Below are 19,769 nucleotides of genomic sequence, written 5' to 3' on the forward strand. Positions count from 1 at the left end.
ATCCCAGGACCCCAGGATCATGACCTGAGCCGAAGACAGACGCTTAACCATCTGAGCCACCCAGGCACCCCTGGTTTTGAATTTCTAAAATTCGTGTGGGAATATTTTTTCCTCTGACTAGTATAGAAATGTTACTAAGAAGTATCTATACCAGTAGAGAGGTGTTACTAAGAGATATCTATGGAGAGAAATAACCGTTAGTTTTTGAGCTGACATTTCTGGTCAGAGGTATCTGGGGAAGTTTAGCGAGATACTGTCTTAGAAAAAAAACCTGTTCGGTAAAGTTTGTTTATATGAAATGGAAGGTGAAGTGTCCTGGTGAAGTACAAACAGATCACAGGGGGGTGCCAGTGACCAGTGGAGGTGGCAAACGTCACTGCGTGAAGAAATGTCAGAATTCACAATGGAAGCATGAAAGCATTCTAGCTTAGGAGTTCGCTAAGTGAATTCCCCTTGGATTTTAGGCTTCACCTATTCAGTTTACCTAGTGACAGAAGTATCACTCTTGCTCTCCTAATCTTGATTTGACTTATGTAACAAAAGCCTTGCCATCAGTCCCTCCAGTTCTTCGCAGAATTGTTAGCTGTGTGTTAGTTCTCTCTACAAGACCGAGGGCCTACTCTGGGGGCCGTGGCAACACGAGGTCTGCTTAGTATCTCCTCATTGCCCTGAATGTCTACACCGCCTGGCTTTGCGTGAGTTAGAGCTTTTGTATTCGTGCCAGAGGAGAGGGGGAGTATCTGAGTCCTGCTGGCTTTTATTTTGCAATGCTTCCTGCCCAGAGGTGTTCAGACCCTTTATGGACAGCTTTACAAGGCTCCCCAACAAGGACAAGGGTACAGCCTTCTCTCTCTGAACCAGTGTGTCTCTAGGAAGAAACGGACTCTGTAAAAAACGGGCAGAAACCCTCAATGTGGTAAATGCCATCACAGTAGCTCTGCCCTCCATTTCCAGGTCTGACCAGCAGTTGGTCTTGTTTGATGTCCCCGCAGGAGACATGGCTTCCCCGTGCCACCTGCCCACTGTCCCCTTTCCTCTCGTAGATTATCCCTGGATAACACGGAGGCAGAGCTGCACTCGCTCGTTACCAGGACGAGATCTCTGAGGGAGAACATCCAGCGGGATGGTGAACTTGGTCTGCAGATGGAAGATTTCCTTCAGGTTTGTGGGTGATGGGCATCCGTCTCTCTCATCTCGGCTTCAGCAGCACCTGCCGGGGCTGGTTCAGTCCGCACGGCTTTGGGGAGGCAGCTATTTCCCATTCATGTTTTTTCCTCTGGGTCAGTAGTAAAAGGAACTGTGGATTTCAGTGCCCTTTCTTTACGGGGTTGGTTTTCTAGCGGGGGCTGTCGAGTGTGGTCCGAACGTGAGCTGGTTGTGGAGGGCTGGCCTCCGTGTCACCGCGTGGCCGACGACATCACACCAGGCTGCAGCGAACCGGTATTGGCCTAGGGAGCTAACACTTGGCAGCAGGTGCCTGAGCTCAGGTTGTGCTTCTCACCACGGTGTAGGTGTTCCGGCCTCCTAAGCACACTTTCGGGCGACAGGACGTAGTTCCCCAGAAATCGTAGACACTGAGAACTCGGGCTGTTGTTCCTTCGCTTGTTTTTATTGAAGAAACAAGCTGCGTTTTGGCAGGTTTTATAATGGGAGCGGGAGCATACACGAGAGCTGTGCCTATCAACACCCCAAATACATCGGCCCCACAGGGTGTGTCAGGAGCTGCTCTGAATAACATCAACAAGAAAACAGCAGAGTGGACATGTTTGTGACAGCTCATTGTGACTCACTAATCACAGAGTCTGACATACTTCTTTTATCTTCCTTATTTGAAAAAAAAAAACTGTGGCAGCTTTTCACACTTTCAGTAGTCAGGGGAAGTGGCCGGCTACCTTAAGTCTCGGTGCTTCAAGCCTTGCGAGGTGGGGTGTGCGTGGCGGGGCTGCCCGTGATGCCAGGAACGGTGTGCCCCGAAGGTTGTACCAACCTAAGCTTTTACTTGTCGACTCGTAATTAAGCTACAGCACATATTACACGTTTCAGCTCCATAGGCAAACGTTTTGTTTGGCTCTGGTGGGAGTTTATTCTTATTCTTAAACATGTGTTCTGTATTTTCTTTCAACTATAACCAAACAGATACTCTCTTTAACATGCACAGATTTTTCTCGAAGTGAAACAGCAAAGCAGACACCACCACACAGTCACCTGGCAGTAGGGCACAAAGTACTCAGCAGTAAGCACATGCAGACGGATGAGGGAAAGCCAGAAACTGAGGGAGAAGGCCCGTCCCACAGTGAGATGAGAATTCTGGATGTCTCCTTCCCTGGCTCTTAAATTAAACATTAATACTTCATGCTACACAGCCGTACAGAAAGGCTCAGGATGAAAAACAGCTCTGTCCCAGCCGCACCCCTGGACTGCGCTTTCCAGGCAACCGTGTTTTACCTCTGGATGCTGCTTTCTCCTGGTCATTTTTATCTGTGTAAATAAAATGTCCGCACACAGCTATTTATTTTTCTTTTTTATATTCAATTTCTTCTTAAATAGGGGAGGGGGTGTAATTCTGTGAGGGAGGGTAGGGTCAGGCCACGAAGGGCTCTGAATGCCACTCTGAAAACTTGGGACTGTGCTCTTAGCCATGGGGAAGCAGTGACGTTTTTTGAGGAGAAAAAAGACAAGAACACGGCTTTGCAAATCTGTTTCAGGATTCTGACCCTCTGGGCGAGAAATAACGAATAAATTGGTTTGGAACTTGGGTCTGGAGCAGGCAAGTTAGATGTGAGAAGTTGAATTTGCTAGCATGGCTGCCCGTCTCTCGTCCATTACACTTGGCCAGTGTAGCTTTGGACTTTGTCATTTGGGGTCCTAACTGTGCAGAAACTAACTCTGGGCAGAAAGCCTGTGAGCCTGGTGATTTTCCACACTCATATTCAGAATGTTTTACTTTCCCGAGTCTGAGGATGACTGCGGGGCTTGTAAGTTTTTCCTTCCTGGTTCTCTCTCCATCCCCACGGGATCTGGTGATGAGACACGGGAGGTGGAGCTAAGCTCCCATGTAGGTTCTTGTCAGGAGTGCTCTTTTTCCGCAGTTGAGTTATTTTTGGCTGGAATCCACCTTTTTCCCTGTGGAAGAATGACAGGCAAAGATTTATCCTTTCATTAATACCCTTCTCCCCGTGAAGAATAAGAGAACGTGAACGCACACGCTGCCTTGGGCTACTGACTCAGATGGTTACTTTCTCTGGTATTCGGTTTCCTAAATGGTTTTGGTTTCTTGCTACCTCCTGAATGTGTTTGGTGTAAGAAAAGGACCTTCAAGGGGGAGAGAGTGTGGTGTGGGTGGGAGGTGATGAGTCTCCTCAGAATCGCTCTTCGCTCCCCAAGTACGTCTTAGCAGCAGTTCCACTCCTCGAGGGTGGGCAGGCCCTAACGTCACCTTTCCAAGGCCTGTCCCTCCGCTCCAAGGAAGTTTCTCAAATATAAGCCTTTTTAAAAACATGATATGTGTGATTTACAAAGTAATGTACTTCATACATTCCTTCTTCACGTAAGCCTTACTCCCCAGTGCAACAGAAAGTAACGTGAGACCTGAGTGTGATCCCAAATGCTCAGTCCTCACGGGGCTGTGGCTTCTCTAAGCTGCTGCTACCTCTTCAGCTCAGCAGGAAATGCCACACACTGCTGTCAGGGCAGGGTGCTTGTGTGCCTCGTAGATCCCAGCCTGGGTTGGGGAGCTCACCAGAGGAAAGCAGTCGTCTTTCATTTTTTCTACTTTGTTGTGGTACCCGACTCTCTCTGTTTTTTTTTTTTTTAAGAATTTATTTGAGAGGAGAGAGAGCATGAGCAGGGAAGGAGCAGAGGGAGAGGGAGAAGCAGACTCCCCTCTGAGCAGGGAGCGTGATACGGGGCTCAATCCCAGGACCCCGAGATCATGCCCTGAGCCGAAGGCAGGCACTTAACCGATGCCTGAATCTATAGAGGCACCAGAGACTTTGTCCTGGAAGGATTACGAGAAAAGTAAAGACATGAAGAAGAAGGTTTGTAGAGGACAGTAGTTAGGAACCATGGGAACTCCTCAGAATCTTCTGGGAGTTGTAACACAGCATTAGTGGTCGTTACACCTCAGCCATGATGAATTGCATGGGTGATGTCCAAGCCTGGACTGTAGACGGTGCTTCCAGGCTGACTTGGGTAAGCACCCTGGTTAAGAAGCCTTGGCTGGGGCATTTGTCCATGCACGGGGGCTTCCGTCCTGTGGGGGTGACACTGACCCTGAGACAGATCATTTTGAGATGAGGTTTAAACTCCCTCTCAAGAGATGGCTCGTCAGTACGAGGGACTCCTGACATCCTGAATTGGACCCTTGGCCAGTGTAAGACTCGCTTTTAAGAGAAGGAAGAACAGATGTAGGATGAGTTTCCCTCAATAAAACCAGCTTTACACCTGTGTCGTTTTTCAGGGACATTAAAGCTGACCATTTTGTCCGTGGCCTTCTGTAGATTAAAGCTCTCTAGTCTCTTTGGTGGCCTCCAGGCCTCACACAGAAGTTCATCTTGCTTTCCCCAGGGCTTTGTTTGGGTTGAAATATTTTCCCTTTGGCTCTGAGTGTGTTGGACTTGCTGTCAACCTTCCCTTTTCCGAGACCTGAAGTTGAACCCGGGAGCACAGACGGCGCGCGGGGCGCCTCCTTGGCTGCCTGTCTCCTCCAGCGTGTGCTTGTCTGTTTTCCCGCAGTTTGCCGTGGAAAAGCTGACGGAACTGGAGCGCTGGAAACAAGAGCTCCAGGACGAGGCCCACACCCTCATAGATTTTTTCTGCGAAGACAAAGAAACCATGAAACTGGACGAGTGCCTTCAGATATTCAGAGACTTTTGTGTCAAATTCAACAAAGCTGTTCAGGTATGGCTCATGGCATCTCCGTGTTTTCTGAGCGGTGTGGATTTTTATTTTTCCTCTTCCAGACCTGGCCCTCTGCCCTTGGCAGAAAGATGGTTCAGCATTTCCACGGTGTCAGGAAAGTCTGGCGCAGGCAGCACCGCCGGGCTCTCGGTTGGGATTCCCCGGGCCGAGTTTCTGCCTCCCCATCACCGGAAGTCTAGCTCTGGCGGCCTCCGCTGTGCTGCTCGTACCAACACTTGCTTTGCTGCCCTGAATGCATTGTGTTAGCTTTATTTATGATGGCAGCCAGGATACTAGCAAATCTCTCTGAAGGTCCTGAATGTCTTCCTCACCAGCCCCCTCCCCAGGAAAGAATTTCCTCTTTCAGGGAACCCTTTGTTGCGGTGGGACAATGGGAAGGCCTTCTCTCACCTGTTCCAAGCACCATGGTCATTGCCAGGCGGTTGGCACCATGCAGACCATGTTATCCTCCACCAGAGCCGGCTTCGAAATTCTCAAGTAGTTAGAAGTCTGCTGCTGTCTGAGTGATACAGCAGCATTTCGGCCCCTTCAACCTCCAGTTCCAGTAATCTCTTGAGTTCAGTGTAGGAGCCAGAGAACTCTGGGTTGCTTGGCTTTGCAGAAACAACTTTCATCTGTCAATTAAAAACAAAACAACATCCCTTCACTTCAGGTGGTAATGAGGAACTAAATAGTGGGAGTTATCCCTCTCCCTGCAGGTTTGCCCATAGCTGAATCTTTGAGGGACTCAACAAGTTTCCCTCTGGCCCTGAGTAGGCCAGAGTGACTTGAGTTCTCAACCCCTCTTCTCTCTCCAGCTAAGAGAAGGAGGCTAAGTAAGTCTGTGGCCACGTTTCCTCTCCCTTGTCCAAGCAGTGAGCTCAGCAGTGGGAGGTGGTAGTGGGTGGTAGAGGCCAAATTGGCTCTTTCTGAGGCTCTCACTCCCTGTCAGGATTTTGCAGGCCCAAGAGGCCATCTGTGTGATGCTCTCGGCCCAGCCGGCCCAGCTGTCCTGAGCGCCCCAGGAGCTGGCCCCACCCCCCACCCCAGGTAGCCTTGGAGGAGGGGTTCTGGGGGACCTGGGACACTGGAGAGGCCAGGCCAGAGCTGCAGGAGGGGCCACATGTCCCCAGCCAGAGCCAGAGAGCCTCACAGAAACTTGGAAGGGAAATCCACCATTTGAGGAAATTGATTTCCAAGTAAAAAGTGCTATCGGTAACAGATTTGGGTTGTGAGATCCACCATAAATGGTGACACATTTATGTTTATATATTTGTAAAAGATTTTTTTATTTGAGAGAGAGCATGCACACAAGTGGGGGGAGGGGCAGAGGCAGAGGGAGAAGCTGACTACTGCTGAGCTGAGCAGGGAGCCTGATGTGGGGCTCCACCCAGGACCCTGAGATCACGACCTGAGCAGACGCTTAACTGACTGAGCCACTCAGGCGCCCCACAAGTATGTTTGTATTTTAAGTGCACAGCCAGGTGGTAAATGTGCTTTAGTGTGTGCATTTGTTCTGGTTTGGTTTTGTTGGGGGAGGGCTGGGTACTTGGAGCGGGGTGAAGGGTGGTGGAAGGATTTGTAAAGCAAATCCTCTTGGCTGGTTGTGGGGAGGGGGTGAGGTATGAGGGGCAGAGCCACCGTGGCCTCTCTGGTGTTTCCGTACAGGGAGCGTTCAGAGAACAGAGATTGGACTGGCATCTCTTAATACCTTGGGTACATATTAATGCATCCAAATCGTCACGTAGAATGTGCAGCACGTGCGTGCGCGTGTGCAGATGTATTCAACACAGGTGCAACAGGGAGCTACGATCTCGGGCTCCCCCCCTTTTTTTCCCTGCCATTGACTGACTTTCCCCGGAAGTCAGTTCTGTCTTGCCCTGCTTAGAACCCAAGCTGCGTTCCCTCGGAGTTGAGGTGGCAGGCATGTGTGGGATCACAGGCCACACTTAGGGCACAGTGCCTTGACCAGAAAGCTGGAAGCTGGGCCCCGGGATCCAGTGATAACCTTAGACTGCTGGGGCCTTCTGCAGGCAGCTTTGGGAGAACTAGCCGTCTCCACACCCACCTGCTTACAAACACGCAGTGTCTCTCCTGGTGAAGCTTAGGACCCAGGCTGTCCTCCATACCTGTATCTTGGGGTCTTAGCGGGCTGTGGAATGGGAGCAGGTCCCACGGGTGTAATGCATCTTGGGGCTTCTCTGCACCCCTCCCTCAGGACAACCACGACCGGGCGGTGCAGGAGCTGAGGCGGCTGCAGCGGCTGAAGGAGCTGGAGCAGAAGCGTCGCTCCTGGGCAGCAGGGGAGCTTGGGGGATTCTGCCGGAGCAGCAGTGAGAATGACGTGGAGCAGCTGACCAAGAAGGGCACGGAGGACCTGCCCACCTTCCTGCAGGCCAGGCCCGTGAGCCCCTCCTACCGACCTCCTAACACCCGCCGCTCCCGTCTTTCCCTGGGCGCTTTTGCTGACCGGGAGCTGCTGACCTTCCTGGAGAGTTCCACTGGTGGCCCCGAGGAGCCCAGCAAATTCAACAGCTTGCCCCGGAGCAGCCCCCGGCAGGCCCGGCCCACGCTGGCCTGGATGGAGCCTGGGGACCCGAGAGCCCAGGACCCCAGCGGAGCACATAGACCTCAGGCCTCCGAGGCCTCAGAGGGCCAGGAGGGGGCCCCTGAGCCACCCTCATCTTGGCCGAGCCAGCAGCCCCCGGCCCCCAGGCCTGAGGACGCTGCGTCCCCCTTGCTCCGAGTTCGGCGCAGTGGGGTGGGCATTCTCCGAAAGAGGAATAGTGAGCCGCTGGGCCTGGGCCCGACCCGGTCCCCTCCGCTCTCGCCATTAGCTCTGGGGATTAAGGAGCACGAGTTGGTGACAGGGCTGGCTCAGTTCGACCTCCAGGGATCCAAGGGCCCAGAGGAGGTGCCGCGGTTGACCCTGAATGACCTCAGCCCCGCGGAGCCGGTGTCTGGGGGGGATGGGAACGTGCAGTCCCTCGGTACCAGCCGTGGCGCCCTGATGCCTGTGGGCACAGATGCCGCAGACGGGCCCAGCCCAGCCCTGGAGGGGGACGGGGCTGCCCCTGAGAAACCTAGTGGCAAGGCTCTAGTATCTGTGGGCAGCAGTGACCCTGAGAGCAAAGACCCCGGGCCTCTGTTATACGTCTCCGACGCCACCGACTGCTCGCTGACCCTGGACTGCTCCGAGCCGGGGGAGGGGGGCGGGGGGGATGGCTCTCTGTCCTCTGGGGCTGGGGAGACAGGCAGCCAGGTCTCCTCTCACCCCACTGCCAGCCCCCTTGGGGAGACTTCTGCTCCAGTCTCTGGGAAGAGCCAGCCCTCCTGCAAGGACAGCTTTCCCAGGGACAGACCCGCCAAAGGGAAGGATGTGACAGCACCGAAGAGAAGTTCCCTCAAAGAGGCGTCGCAGGGGGCCTCCAAGCCCACCAGTGTGCGGAGGAGCCAGGGGGCCCAGGGGGCGGCGCCCAAGCAGGTGCGGACTTTGACCGCCTCCGAGAATGAGAGCATGCGCAAAGTCGTGCCCATCTCCAGGTCAAGCCGCGGTGTCGGGGGCTGGAAGCGGCCCCCTCGGGACACCCCCAGCGGCACAGACGCGCCCTGGTCGCACCGGAGCTCCGTGCGGGGGACCTCGGACGTGTCGCCCAGGCGGTCCTCGACGGGGGCTGGGGCCACGGTGGCTGACGAGCAGAGGCTGGCCAGAGCAAGCGTGGGCTCCAGCAGCGCCAGATCGGGGAAGGAGCCCCCCCTGCAGCAGAGGGGCTCTCTCAAGAAGCCCAGCGCCAAGCCCCTCAGGAACGTCCCCAGACAGAAGCCCGATGAAAACAAGATCTGCTGCTCCAACTCCCAGGGCCCCGAGAGTCCCGAAGAGGAGCCCAAGTCCCCGCCGCCCCCCAGCGTCCCCCGTGTCCCGCCGCCCGTGCCGAGCTTTGCCCGAAACACAGTTGCCTCCTCGTCTCGGTCCGTGAGAACGGATTCCTCTCCTGTGGCCAAAGCCCCCGGCATCACTCGGACTGTGTCCCAGCGTCAGCTGAGGCTGAAGGGTGGCCCTGAGGATGCTGCCCCCAAGGACAGCAGCACCCTGCGGCGGGCCAGTAGCGCCCGCACCCCCAAAAAGTGTCCAGAGGCTGCTGGGGCTCCCAGTGCCAACCCAGAGGCCGCCGTGAAGGGCCGAGGGGCTGGGGAGAGGGCCTCCCTCAGACTGAAAAACTCGGATCGGTCCACGCTAGGGAAAATCCTCGGTCCCTTACGGAAGTGAAGTCGGACGTGAGGACTGACCCCTGTGAAGGCCCGACGCCGAATGTCTGTTCCACGTCAGGTGATCCGCGGGCAGTGCAGTCCGGACGCTTGCGGACTGCCGCTGCCACACGCGCTCCTACTGGAAAGTGCCAAGTCTGGACGGCCACTCGCTGCTGTCACGGCTGGCACCCCCTCACACACCCTGGACGAACCCCCTCCCAAAGCCGAGACCCCACGACAACGCAGATGTGTAAGACGACAGTCTTACCCACGGAGTTAAAGAATTTTGGCCAGTTTTTATGTATCAAACTTATTTTTTAATATTATAAAAATTAAGTGTTTTAGTTCCTTTCGCAGAATGAAATGACTCCTAGGAAAAAAAGACAAAACCCTTCACATGAAGACATTTTTATTTTCCTGTGTTCCCTGGCCTCAGGGTTCCACCTGCCCACACACTGTCCATTGCTGGCAACTGGACTTCACAAGCCCTGGGTGTTCTGTGATTGGCACCGTCTCCTCGAAGGCTCTCTGCCTCGCTCATCTCTCTGTGTGTGACTTTGGGTGAGGGTTTGTGTGTGGGCAGGAGGGAAGGTGAGACTGGTGGTTGTAAATTGGACGCTCCTGTATGTTCAGGGCAGGCACCGTGAGCAGCCCCTCGCAGAGTGCCGCATCTTCCCGAACTTAGAAGTGCCGTGTCTTCGTGGAAAGGCATTGGGCTCTTCAGCTGAGCACATCTTCCCCTTCTGTGTTTTCCCATTTGTGTATCTGTTGTGAAACTGAGTGAAGGCTGCTATGACTTGGGTTCGCTCTAGTTACAGGGAAGAATAAACCCTTCTGTCTCCCAGTCTTCTCCCTCCCTCCCTCTTTCTGCCTGCAGCCAGCCCTTCTCATGCTAACTCGACTTGGAACCTGGAGAGTCTGTAATCTATGTCACTGATGATACTTCTTAATGTTGACATGTCTCCTTTGGTACAGTGGTTTTTAAATCCTGAGAAAAACCAAATCAAGTTTTTAAAAACAGACAAAAAAAAAAAAAAAAAAACCCCAAACCCCTGCTTTCAGAAGAATTTGTATCATCAGGAAAATTTTGAAAAAGTAAAAGTCAGGCTTTATTCAAAAGGAAGGAGAAAACATGTACTGTTTCTACTCACTGCCCATTTCATGACTTCCTTTTGAGACTAGGAAATGGGGGGATTCTTGAAACTCTCGTTGAAGTTGCTCCCTGCCTGTCACTTACTGAAACCTTATTTTAGATCCAACAGTGGTAGTTGGATTTCAGCGAATCCATGTGGTTGATGTTACAATCTTCCTCGTGTATAATGTTGCCTTCCATCCAAATTAATTGGAAAGTGTGAGCTTCCATAAGTCAGCTAAATTGAAACGGTAAACTTTAAAGAAGTAAGGCACTTGACCACAAAACCTCTTATAAAATGGCCTTGGGGAGATACTTCCTGGGCCCCACAAAGATGGTTATGGGAATCCTGCACTGTTTTTCACCATCTCAAAAAGCCTAAGAAATCATATGTTTAACCGTTCAGACAGCAATGTTCAAAACATAGGGCCCGTGGGTGGGTGGAAATGGATGAAAGAGGTCAAAAGTTGGTGGATAGTGGGGCGCCTAGGTGGCTCAGTTGGTTAAGCATCCGACTCGTGATTTTGGCTCAGGTCGTGATCTCAGGGTCATGGGATAGAGCCCTGCATTGAGCTCCACACTCAGCACGGAGTCTGCTTGGGATTCTCTCTCTCCCTCTTCCTCTGCCACTCGCCCCATTCGTGTGCACTCCTCCCCCCCCCCCCAAGTAAATCAGTCTTAAAGTCTGTGGATAGTGATGGGGTCAGGACCTCCAGGTGGGATCCTAGCAACCAGGGTCCCAGTCCCTGCTCTGTCGCTGATGCTATGTGACTTTGGCCAATCACTCCGTCTCCCTAAGTCTCTGTTCCCCAATCTGCAGAAGTGGGGGCATGGCCTCAGTGATGGTTTCTAAGGATCCCCGCAGCTCCAAAAGTCCGAGTTATAAACAACCAAGGACCCATCTACCCCAGGACGAGCTTCTCCGAACCAACCCCCAGCACCTCCATAGCAGAGGCCTTACGTCAAAAGTCCTCAAAAGAAAGCACTTCAGAACGTGCTGTTGCTTTGAAATCTAATAAGCTGAGTGTCTTGAGAAGCGGTGTTCTCAGCCCTGTGGACCCTATGTGTATGCATCTGTATGAGCAGGTGATCATTCTATTACCTTTTATCGGTAGTAAGCTTGGAAAAATAATTTAAGTATATAATGGAGAAATGTAAATAAGTTTCTATATAAATTTGTTTAAGATGAACTGAATGTATTTAAAGGTCCATTTATATGTTCTTTTATGTAACATCTAGTTTAATAAAGTTCCTGTTTATGGGAGTTGTGTTTTATCTTCAATTTACTCTGGGTGTGTGTGTGTGTGTGTGTGTGTGTGTGTGTGTGTGTGATCGATCCTGGTGGAAGAATATATACACAGAAAGGCCCAGATGTGGGAGGTGCAACAGGTTTGAGAGACGGCAGTCTCGTCCTCAGAAGGCTCAAGAGCCACATGAGGCTGTTGGTGTGTGTCTTCTAGGTAGTCCGGAACCTGTGTGTGACTGAAGGCCTGGAGAGCGGGCCTTGAGTCAGAGCTGTGGGAATGCAAGCATGCGTCTGACACACAGGCCATCGATGGAATGTTCAGCACCTCGTTCATGCGTGCATTATTCCATGTTTTGGGCCAAGCTTTGTGTAATCTCTGTGGGGCCAGCAAGTCTGGATCTGCTCCTATGTGTCCTCATGCATTTTGGCTCAGGACACTATGGGGAAATCGCAGCTCACTTCTGCGGCGGCCTCAGGAATGAGCAGAGAGGGAGGGAGGAGTGGTTTTATTTGAAACGCAGTGCTGGTGCTTCTATGAGAAGAAAGGGGAATTGTTCGGGAGATGCACCTCACACCTCGGGCTCCATGTCAAGTGTTAGTCCTAGCTGCTATCGTGCTTGATCTGAAGTAGTTTAGACGATGATCCCTGGGTCAGGCACCAACAGAGTAGGTGAGGGGTGCCTGGATGGCGCACCCAACTCGTGCTTTCGGCTCAGGTCGTGATCTCCGGGTTGTGAGCCCAAGTCCCTCATGGGGCTCTGCGCTCAGCAGGAAGTCTGCTTGAGATTCTATCTCTCCCTCAACCCCTCCCCTTCCCCCCCCATCCTCGCCCTCTCTGAAATAAATCTTAAAAAAGAAGAGTAGATGATGTCCTTGTGTGTTGCTGTCTGCCCCGCCAACACTGAGAGCCTGGTTTTGTCTGTCATAAGCAGGTTGGACCACTGGACCCCTTCCCATACCTTCAACCTGTTACACCAGGGGTTACTGACATCGACCAAAAAGATGACTGTTTTCACAGTGGGTCTCAAGTAGTTTTCTTTTTACCCTTTTATTTTATGGCTTTCACAAGGAACCTGTGTTCCAGTCCTCCTGAAGATACATGTCGGGTTTGAAGGGGCCACAGTTGTTAGTAATTGTTCATTCAAAATTCTTTTTTATGTATTATGGTGGGAAACCCCAGAGTAGTTTGGTGGAACTATTAATTCAGCCCTCTAAGGTGCACAAATTCACCAACTTTTGCCTCTAAGGGGACAATATCCTACCTCCTCCCATCTGGCGATGATGATATTTTGCAATTTCGCAGAATTTTCTATTGAAACTTAAACTTTATTCTCAATTCTTACACTTTCTTTTTTAAAGTAAGCTCTATGCCCAATGTGGGGCTCGAACTCATAACCTCATGCTCTACCAGACTAAGCCATCCAGGTGCCCCTCAATTCTTATACTTTTGATTCACATTCCTGTCCTGCTCCCAATGAAAAAGTGAAGAGTTATTTTGTTTTGGTTTTTTGGTGTGTATCTTCCAACACATAGAAGCATCAAACATATAAACCAAGTTAGAGTAAGGGACTTTGCATCTAGTTACTCACTAGGTACTTTTTTTTAAAAGATTTTATTTATTTATTTATTTGAGAGAGAGAGAGTGAGAGAGCAAGGGGAGGAGAAGGGGGGTAAAGAATCTCAAGCACGCTCCACTAGTTGAGCGTGGAGCCCAACGCCAGGCTCGATCTCACAACCCTGAGATCATGACCTGAGCCGAAACCAACAGTTGGACGCTTTACCCACTGAGCCACCCAGGGACCCTACTCACTAAGTACTTCTCAAAATTATTTGGGCTGTGAGCACACACGAAAATGGAGGACGGTGGGTTGGTGGGTTCGTTGTACTCAGCATCTATGGAGTAACCTTGCATAGCTTGGACTGAATCTGTGGCAGGGTTGAAAATAACCCAGAGCAGGCTCTCCCTAGGGGGTTTTTCATCTGCAAATATCTTCCGGTAAAGTGCCTTATCGCTCACTGGATCACCTCAGTGAAGATGAAAGTAACATTCTTATAGTGGAAGAAAATGGCTTTTCTGTCTTCCAGGCCACAGCTCTGCAATGAAGCTTTTGGCTTCCTGGTTGGTAGGTAGGACAGTTGGACCCCACTGCAGGAGAGGTCACAGCCACAGGCAGTACTCACAAGCCAGTCATTCACAGGCCCTTGACCCAGGGCCCACCAGGAGCCTGACACAACCTGACCATCAGCCTGTGGGACAGAGGTGCCTGGGTCTTTCAATGAGGATCTGCTTGAGGTCCCTATTGATACATTCATGTGTGGAGTTTGCCCCCAGCCTCCTTGGAAACACTCAAAGGCTGAGTCGTAAGCCGATGATATTGCCCGAGTCGGCTTGCCAATTAGATGATGAGTTGAGAATGCACTTTCCCAGAGCAACTGTGTCCCACACTATAGGTACGTTTCTAGGCCAACTCATGAAAAACCTACCTAACTCATCCACGGTTGGACCATGGCATTGACGTTTCTATACAAGCAACCTCCTTAAATGACATGCCAGGGTGCCAGGAACATTCCTCCCCAGCCTTGCGGCAGCAAGCAGAAATTAAGGCACAGCAACCCGAGGGCACCAGTAATGTTCACTTTCCACTGCCACAGAAGAAAAGTTCTTGCCACGCCGGAGGTCAGACACAGAGGCTACCATCTCCCAGGCTGACTCCAGTAAATGTGAGCCATTTCCGAATTGGAGACTACCTTTTGTTTGTTCTTCCTAATAGCACACGAGCCCAACAGAAATGTGTTCACCTTCTACTTTCAATTTTCCAGGAGGGAGGCTGGATTCAACCACACACCTTTGCCTTCTGATAACCAATGGGAAGATGGCAGGGCTTGTGGGGAGGTCGCCTGTGTGGTTAAGGACAATGAGTAGCTGGGCAAGTGGGTCATTCAGGGAGGGCCAGATGTTTGCTGTGGGTGGTGATCTCTGTGGTGTCTCCCGACCCCTGACGGTATCTGAGAGGCCAGTGGCACACAGCCTCCCACAGTGTGGAGTGCTCCAGGGTGCAACAGAACTACCTGGGGCTGGTGGGTGATTCCTGTTCCCCCTCCCAGACTTAAACCAAGTCAGAATCTTTCTGGCGGGGCCCCCAAATTTGCATTTTAACTCTCCAGGGATCCAATTTTCACCCTGCTGTTGAGAACCAGTGGGCTGGAGAGAGGCCAGAGACTAGGGTCCTGCTTAGGGGCCGATGAGCTGTTCTCTGGGCTGGGTCCCTCTCCGAGCCTCTGTCTGGCAGTGCAGGTGCTTTTCTCCTGGGCAAGTGATGCAGAAAATTTATTCTGATCTCAGTGCCTGGTTAGGAGGAGAGCCTTATAGGATCCTGAGGGCTTGGTCTATTCAGATCTTAAGACAGAGAAGCACCTTCAATCATACCCTTAGCCATTCCTTTGAATTTGGAGCTCTCAGTGGTGCAATATCAGAGCTTCTGGAACAATGGCTCCAGAGGAACATAGGAAGTGACACTTCACTCCAGCCTTGCAGTCTTCCTTTAGAAAAATTATAATTCAGTGTCTGTGAAGCAATTTGCTAATATACGCTGAACAATGCCACCCATATGAGTGCCCACAGTGAGATTTTGTCAGCAAACATGCTCTTTGGGAATCCTGTTCTTCTTGGGTTCTGGAGCTTTCCACAGCCTTCATGAGCATCACTTCAACTCAGCTCTTGGGACTTTGCCCAGCGGCTGCCGTTGCTTCTCGCTGTGCGCTGGGGCCGGGCAGGCCAGCATCTGTGCTGACCTCATTGGTCAGGAAGGGGGTGGGGCAGCTCTCCAGGGTGCTGACTCAGTGCTGGATGGGAGCCTGGTGCACATGTGCCATGTTCAGAGTGCAAGAAGAAGAAGGGGCGTGGGAAAATAGCCCCCCACCCTGTTTTAGAGTGTGGAAGTTCTTCCTGGAAGGAGGACTGGGCCCTGGTTCCTTCCCAAAGCAGTCAGTCCAGAATAAGTTACCTGTCGCCACTTCTTGCTATTAATGGCTCCCCAACAGACTGAGACATTTGCTGGGAGAACCTGGACAGTCCGGCCACTTCCAGGGACAGCCACTGTGCCAGTTTGGGCAGATGCGATAGAGGAATTTGAGCTATATTTGGATTAAAACGATGGTTCAACACTGGAAGTTGCCCCAGCAGAGAGAACAGTACCTCCATTCAGCTGTGGCTGAGCCGAGAGACGTCAGATTCGCTGGTCAGCTGTATTTTCTTCTTTCCCAGGGCATCAGTACTTCCCACCTGCTGATTCATCCCCAGGGAGGAGAGAGAAGAGGTGGGCTGCCTGCAGGGCAGGCTTCTAGCCACTGCTGAGAGACAGCAAAACGGCCTCCCCACCCCCACAGGGCCTCCTACTCCCAAGCTCAGATTTGACTCCAGTACAATAGAAAGAAGTCACTAGATAAGCACCTGGCTAAGTTGCCTGATGCTCTCAGCCCTTTCCCAAGCCCCTGTTTTCCTCAACCAGCTCATAATGGACTGCAGTCTGGCTAGTACTTTTCTCCCCAGAAGCTCACAGCTTTGCAGTTACTCACCACACACCCACTGTCCCTGTGACCCAGTGGGAGGTGAAACTTTCATTCCCACGTTTTGGTGGAGGAATTCATTCTGGAAGAGATTATAGGGGAGTGTGCGAGTCAGTGGTCTCACAAGGCTACCCGAAGCCCCATCTTTGGCCACATTCATAGAATGATAGCGCCCAGCATGAGGTCCAGCTGGTCGGTCCACATTTGGACCCTGTCCCCAGCTCCGGGACACCTTTCAGGAGGAACCTTGATGAGCTGGAGTGTGACAGAGAATGACTGGGACAGCCAAGGGTTGGGCACCATGCTTGTGGATGAGCCAGCGAGACTGTTTAAACTGAAAAGGGATAATACGAATCTGGTAGTGGGATTAATCTTATTCTGTGTTTTTCCAAAACAAAATGGAGATTAATCTCCAGGAATAGGAGGGGTCCAGCCAAAGCCACATGTCTACTTCCCTTGGCTGGAGGCCGTCCACGTCCCTTCTACCTGGAAGACTTCAAATCTGTGAAATGGCTGCCCTAGACTCAGTTGCTGAGTGGATCCAGGGGCACCTAAAAGTACCTTCCCCTTGCAAGGGTCACCTCCTGGGAGGCCAGCTGCACCTTACTATGTCGTGAGGAGAAGCTTCATGACAGTCATCCTCCTCGTTGCCAAAAAGAATGCATCGAATGTCTCTTGGGTGTTGGGCCCGCTGGGCAGCATCTGTTTATTCCTCTTGAATTTGTCCATATGGCGGGGCTCTGGGGGACAAGGGCAGTCACCTTATGACAGATTCTCAGTGGGAGTTAAAGAAAAGTTTGTGATTCTGGAAAGCTCTGCGTCTCGAAGGGTTCCAAAAACACAGTGCCCAGGACCGTGTTGTTCAGTGGCCCCTCAGAAACCCAACCTCCTCCAAGTCCAGATGGAGTATGTCTTCCCTCCATCAAGTCTCCTCTGACCCCCCACTTGGGGAATTGATCCTTCCCCTCCCCTGATTTCTTGGAGCACTTGGGGTTATGACAGCAATCCCTACCTGTCTTGTAAAACAGTTGGTCATGTTTGTTTGACTCCTGAATGAGGCTGTGACCTCCGTGGGGCGTGTGTGTATGTAGGGGGTAGGGTGAAGGTGTTTCTTCATCTGTGGAGACCTCCAAGACCCAGCAAGGGCTGGCACTGAAGTATGTGCTCAGCATGTGTGGGCCGGAATTGAAAGGGGGAGAGGAAGATTCAGGGACCTGTGCCCTCGAGGCATCTAGGGGTACCACTGCCCAGTGCCCCTCCCTCACTGGCAGGTCTCTGCACTTGCCCACGCTTGGGTTGGAGAGGTAAAGGTGTGGTCCTCAGGGACTCCCAGCTGAAGGCCCTACGGAGGGTGCAGTGAACTTCTGGGAGAAGAGGGTCTTAGAGGCTGACAAAGGGACAAAAACAAAGATAAAGACAGTGTCGAGTGCCCCAGGCACTAGGTCTGTGTTTGACATCGAGAGGAATGGGAACCTCATGGCCACCCTGCATAGGCCTGTTGGAAGGCAGCTCCCCCTGAGGGGACCAAAGCCGCACTACAGGGCTGCCTGCTTCTGCCCTGGACGCCCCCAAACCACACCCTTGGGCACGGAGAGCAGACAGAAGCAGCCCCCAGGCATTTCGAACATGACCCCCCATCTTTGATTTGTGAAGGGCCCTTGCTCATTTCTGGGGATGCTAGGGAGACGGACGTGGTGGGGTGCCTGCCCTCCACTGGCAGCTAGGTCACTGCCTGCTCTGCTGTTTAATGGCTGCATGACCTTGGGCCAATCGCTTAATGTCTGTGCTTGAGAATCATAGCCTAGTGTCGCTTCAGAGCAGCCAAGAGGGTTAAACAGCTCAATATGTTAAGACATTCCAAGTGTTCGCCATTATCACTGTTCTAGGTCAGAGCCCACACCTGGCAACCACGCAGGGCCTCCAGTGATGTGGGCTGGCCCAACAAGAAGGTGTTAGAGACCCAAGTGAGTCAGGCAGGGAGGCGAGCACATTCCACAGCAGCCTCCTGACCGGGGGCACTGGGTCCTTACCTGGACTCTGTCCCCATCTGGCTGAGCGACCTTGGGCAGGTCCCTAAACCCAGGTTTGCCTCTCTTTCTGCTTCCTCTTCCAGCAGAGTGAGCAAGGCAGGGCTCCAGGACACCTGACAGAACCTCAATAGCCAGGTTGTATGTAATTTATTGGATCTATAAAATGCATTAGCTCCCAAGGCCCATGACTTCATCCTTGAGGCCAAAGTCTTCAGGGGATTCCCTCCCACCTGGGACTCCTGGTGTCCCTTCTCTGGGAAAACGTTTGCCCAATGATCACATGGAGGCGAGGTGCTCTCCACATCGCAGCCGGCAGGTGTTGGTTCAGGGAAAGGCCAAGGGGACACACTGTGTCTGGAGTCTTCTTCAAGTCCACAAAGGCCAGCGGAAGCATGAGGAATGAGAGGCCCTCTCTCCACAGCCCAGCACACTCCTTCCTGACTGCTGTGGGGTCACCCGCTGCCCTGTGGCCACCAGGCGGGTGTGTCCTCCCCCACATAAAATCTGCCACCTTGACTGCCAAGAAGGCAGGACAGAAAGGAGAAAGACGTCCAAGCTCCAGCGTTAGCAGACACTGGCAAAAAGGAGACCACCAGACGCTGGGGAAAGAGCAGAGGTCTGGAATTCGTGAGACCTCCTCATCCTGCTGTGGGTGACCCCGGACCAGTCATGTATCCTCTCTACATGTCTGTTTCCTCATTCCTCTAGACAAGGCGGGGCTCCATGCCCTCTAAGTTCCCATCAGGGCTCACGTTCCTTGATTTTAATAGTATGATTCTTGCGAGAGTGTGCGCGACGTTGGGGCCGCATTGTAGTTCACCTCTCTTCTCCATTTGCTCACATCTTCCACCAGTGGCCTCACCCATCTCCTCAGAAGAGGCCCAAAGAGCCTACCCATTGCTGGTCTTTGTGCTTGCCCCCGTCAGGGCCTTCCTAGCGACCTGTGAAGGCTGACAGGGAGCGTGGGCTTTGGTTCTGGATGGACCTGATTCAAATCCCAACTCTGCTATTCCCAGCTGGGTTACCTTGGCCAAGCCACTTGCCATCTGAGGCTCAGTTTCTCCTCTGTAAAATGGGAGACATGGGAAAAATGATCTTTTAGGGTTGTCATTCACATGGGAAGTATATCCTGGTGCATAGAAGGTACTCAATAAGTGGTGAGTGGGATTACTAGAGAAGTCTGTTTTATGGCTATGTCCTGTATGCTTAGTGACAGTTGGCTGGGCCTCTGTTCTCTGGTGGGCACACGTGTGCAAAACGGTGGGTCGTCAAACATGCTTATCTTTCATCATAAAGATGACACAACCACGAGATAAGAGACCTGTGGCTTATCATTTTCAAAGGAATTTCTAAAACAGAAATTCTAAGAGTGACTTGAGCCTACCAGACCATCGCTTTCCACACACACCTCAGTGTTTGGCTGTTTCGGACAATCAAATGCATCTCTGAGGCTCTGAGGTTTGTCACCATAGAGGCCTCTTGGAGGACAGTGCCAGCAGCTTGTCGCAGGCACCTACATCACATCTCAAACCTGTGTTCCCTCCCAGGAGGGCCCAGGTGGCTCGGCAAAGAGTTGCAGCTGGTGGCATGACGCCCACTGAGGTCAGATGGTGCGGGGAAGCTGGGAGCCAGCCAGGGGCTCTGGCTG

The 19,769-nt window shown here is 52.2% G+C and overlaps 1 protein-coding gene across 3 annotated transcripts in view; it reads left to right on the forward strand.

The window, feature by feature from the left end:
* The window catches only part of FHDC1 (FH2 domain containing 1), a 40,198-nt gene extending 28,656 nt beyond the window's left edge, over positions 1-11,542 (forward strand). For all 3 annotated transcript variants that reach the window (XM_057310135.1, XM_057310134.1, XM_026499496.4), the window contains exons 10-12: positions 1,044-1,161; positions 4,735-4,899; positions 7,118-11,542. In XM_057310135.1, the coding sequence (XP_057166118.1) occupies positions 1,044-1,161; positions 4,735-4,899; positions 7,118-9,166 (2,332 nt within the window). In that variant the 3' untranslated portion in view covers positions 9,167-11,542. The remainder of the gene's footprint in view (positions 1-1,043; positions 1,162-4,734; positions 4,900-7,117) is intronic.
* The last annotated feature ends 8,227 nt before the right edge of the window (positions 11,543-19,769 follow it).

The sequence above is a fragment of the Ursus arctos genome, unplaced genomic scaffold (assembly GCF_023065955.2).
Source record: "Ursus arctos isolate Adak ecotype North America unplaced genomic scaffold, UrsArc2.0 scaffold_11, whole genome shotgun sequence".
Classification (NCBI taxonomy): domain Eukaryota; kingdom Metazoa; phylum Chordata; class Mammalia; order Carnivora; family Ursidae; genus Ursus; species Ursus arctos.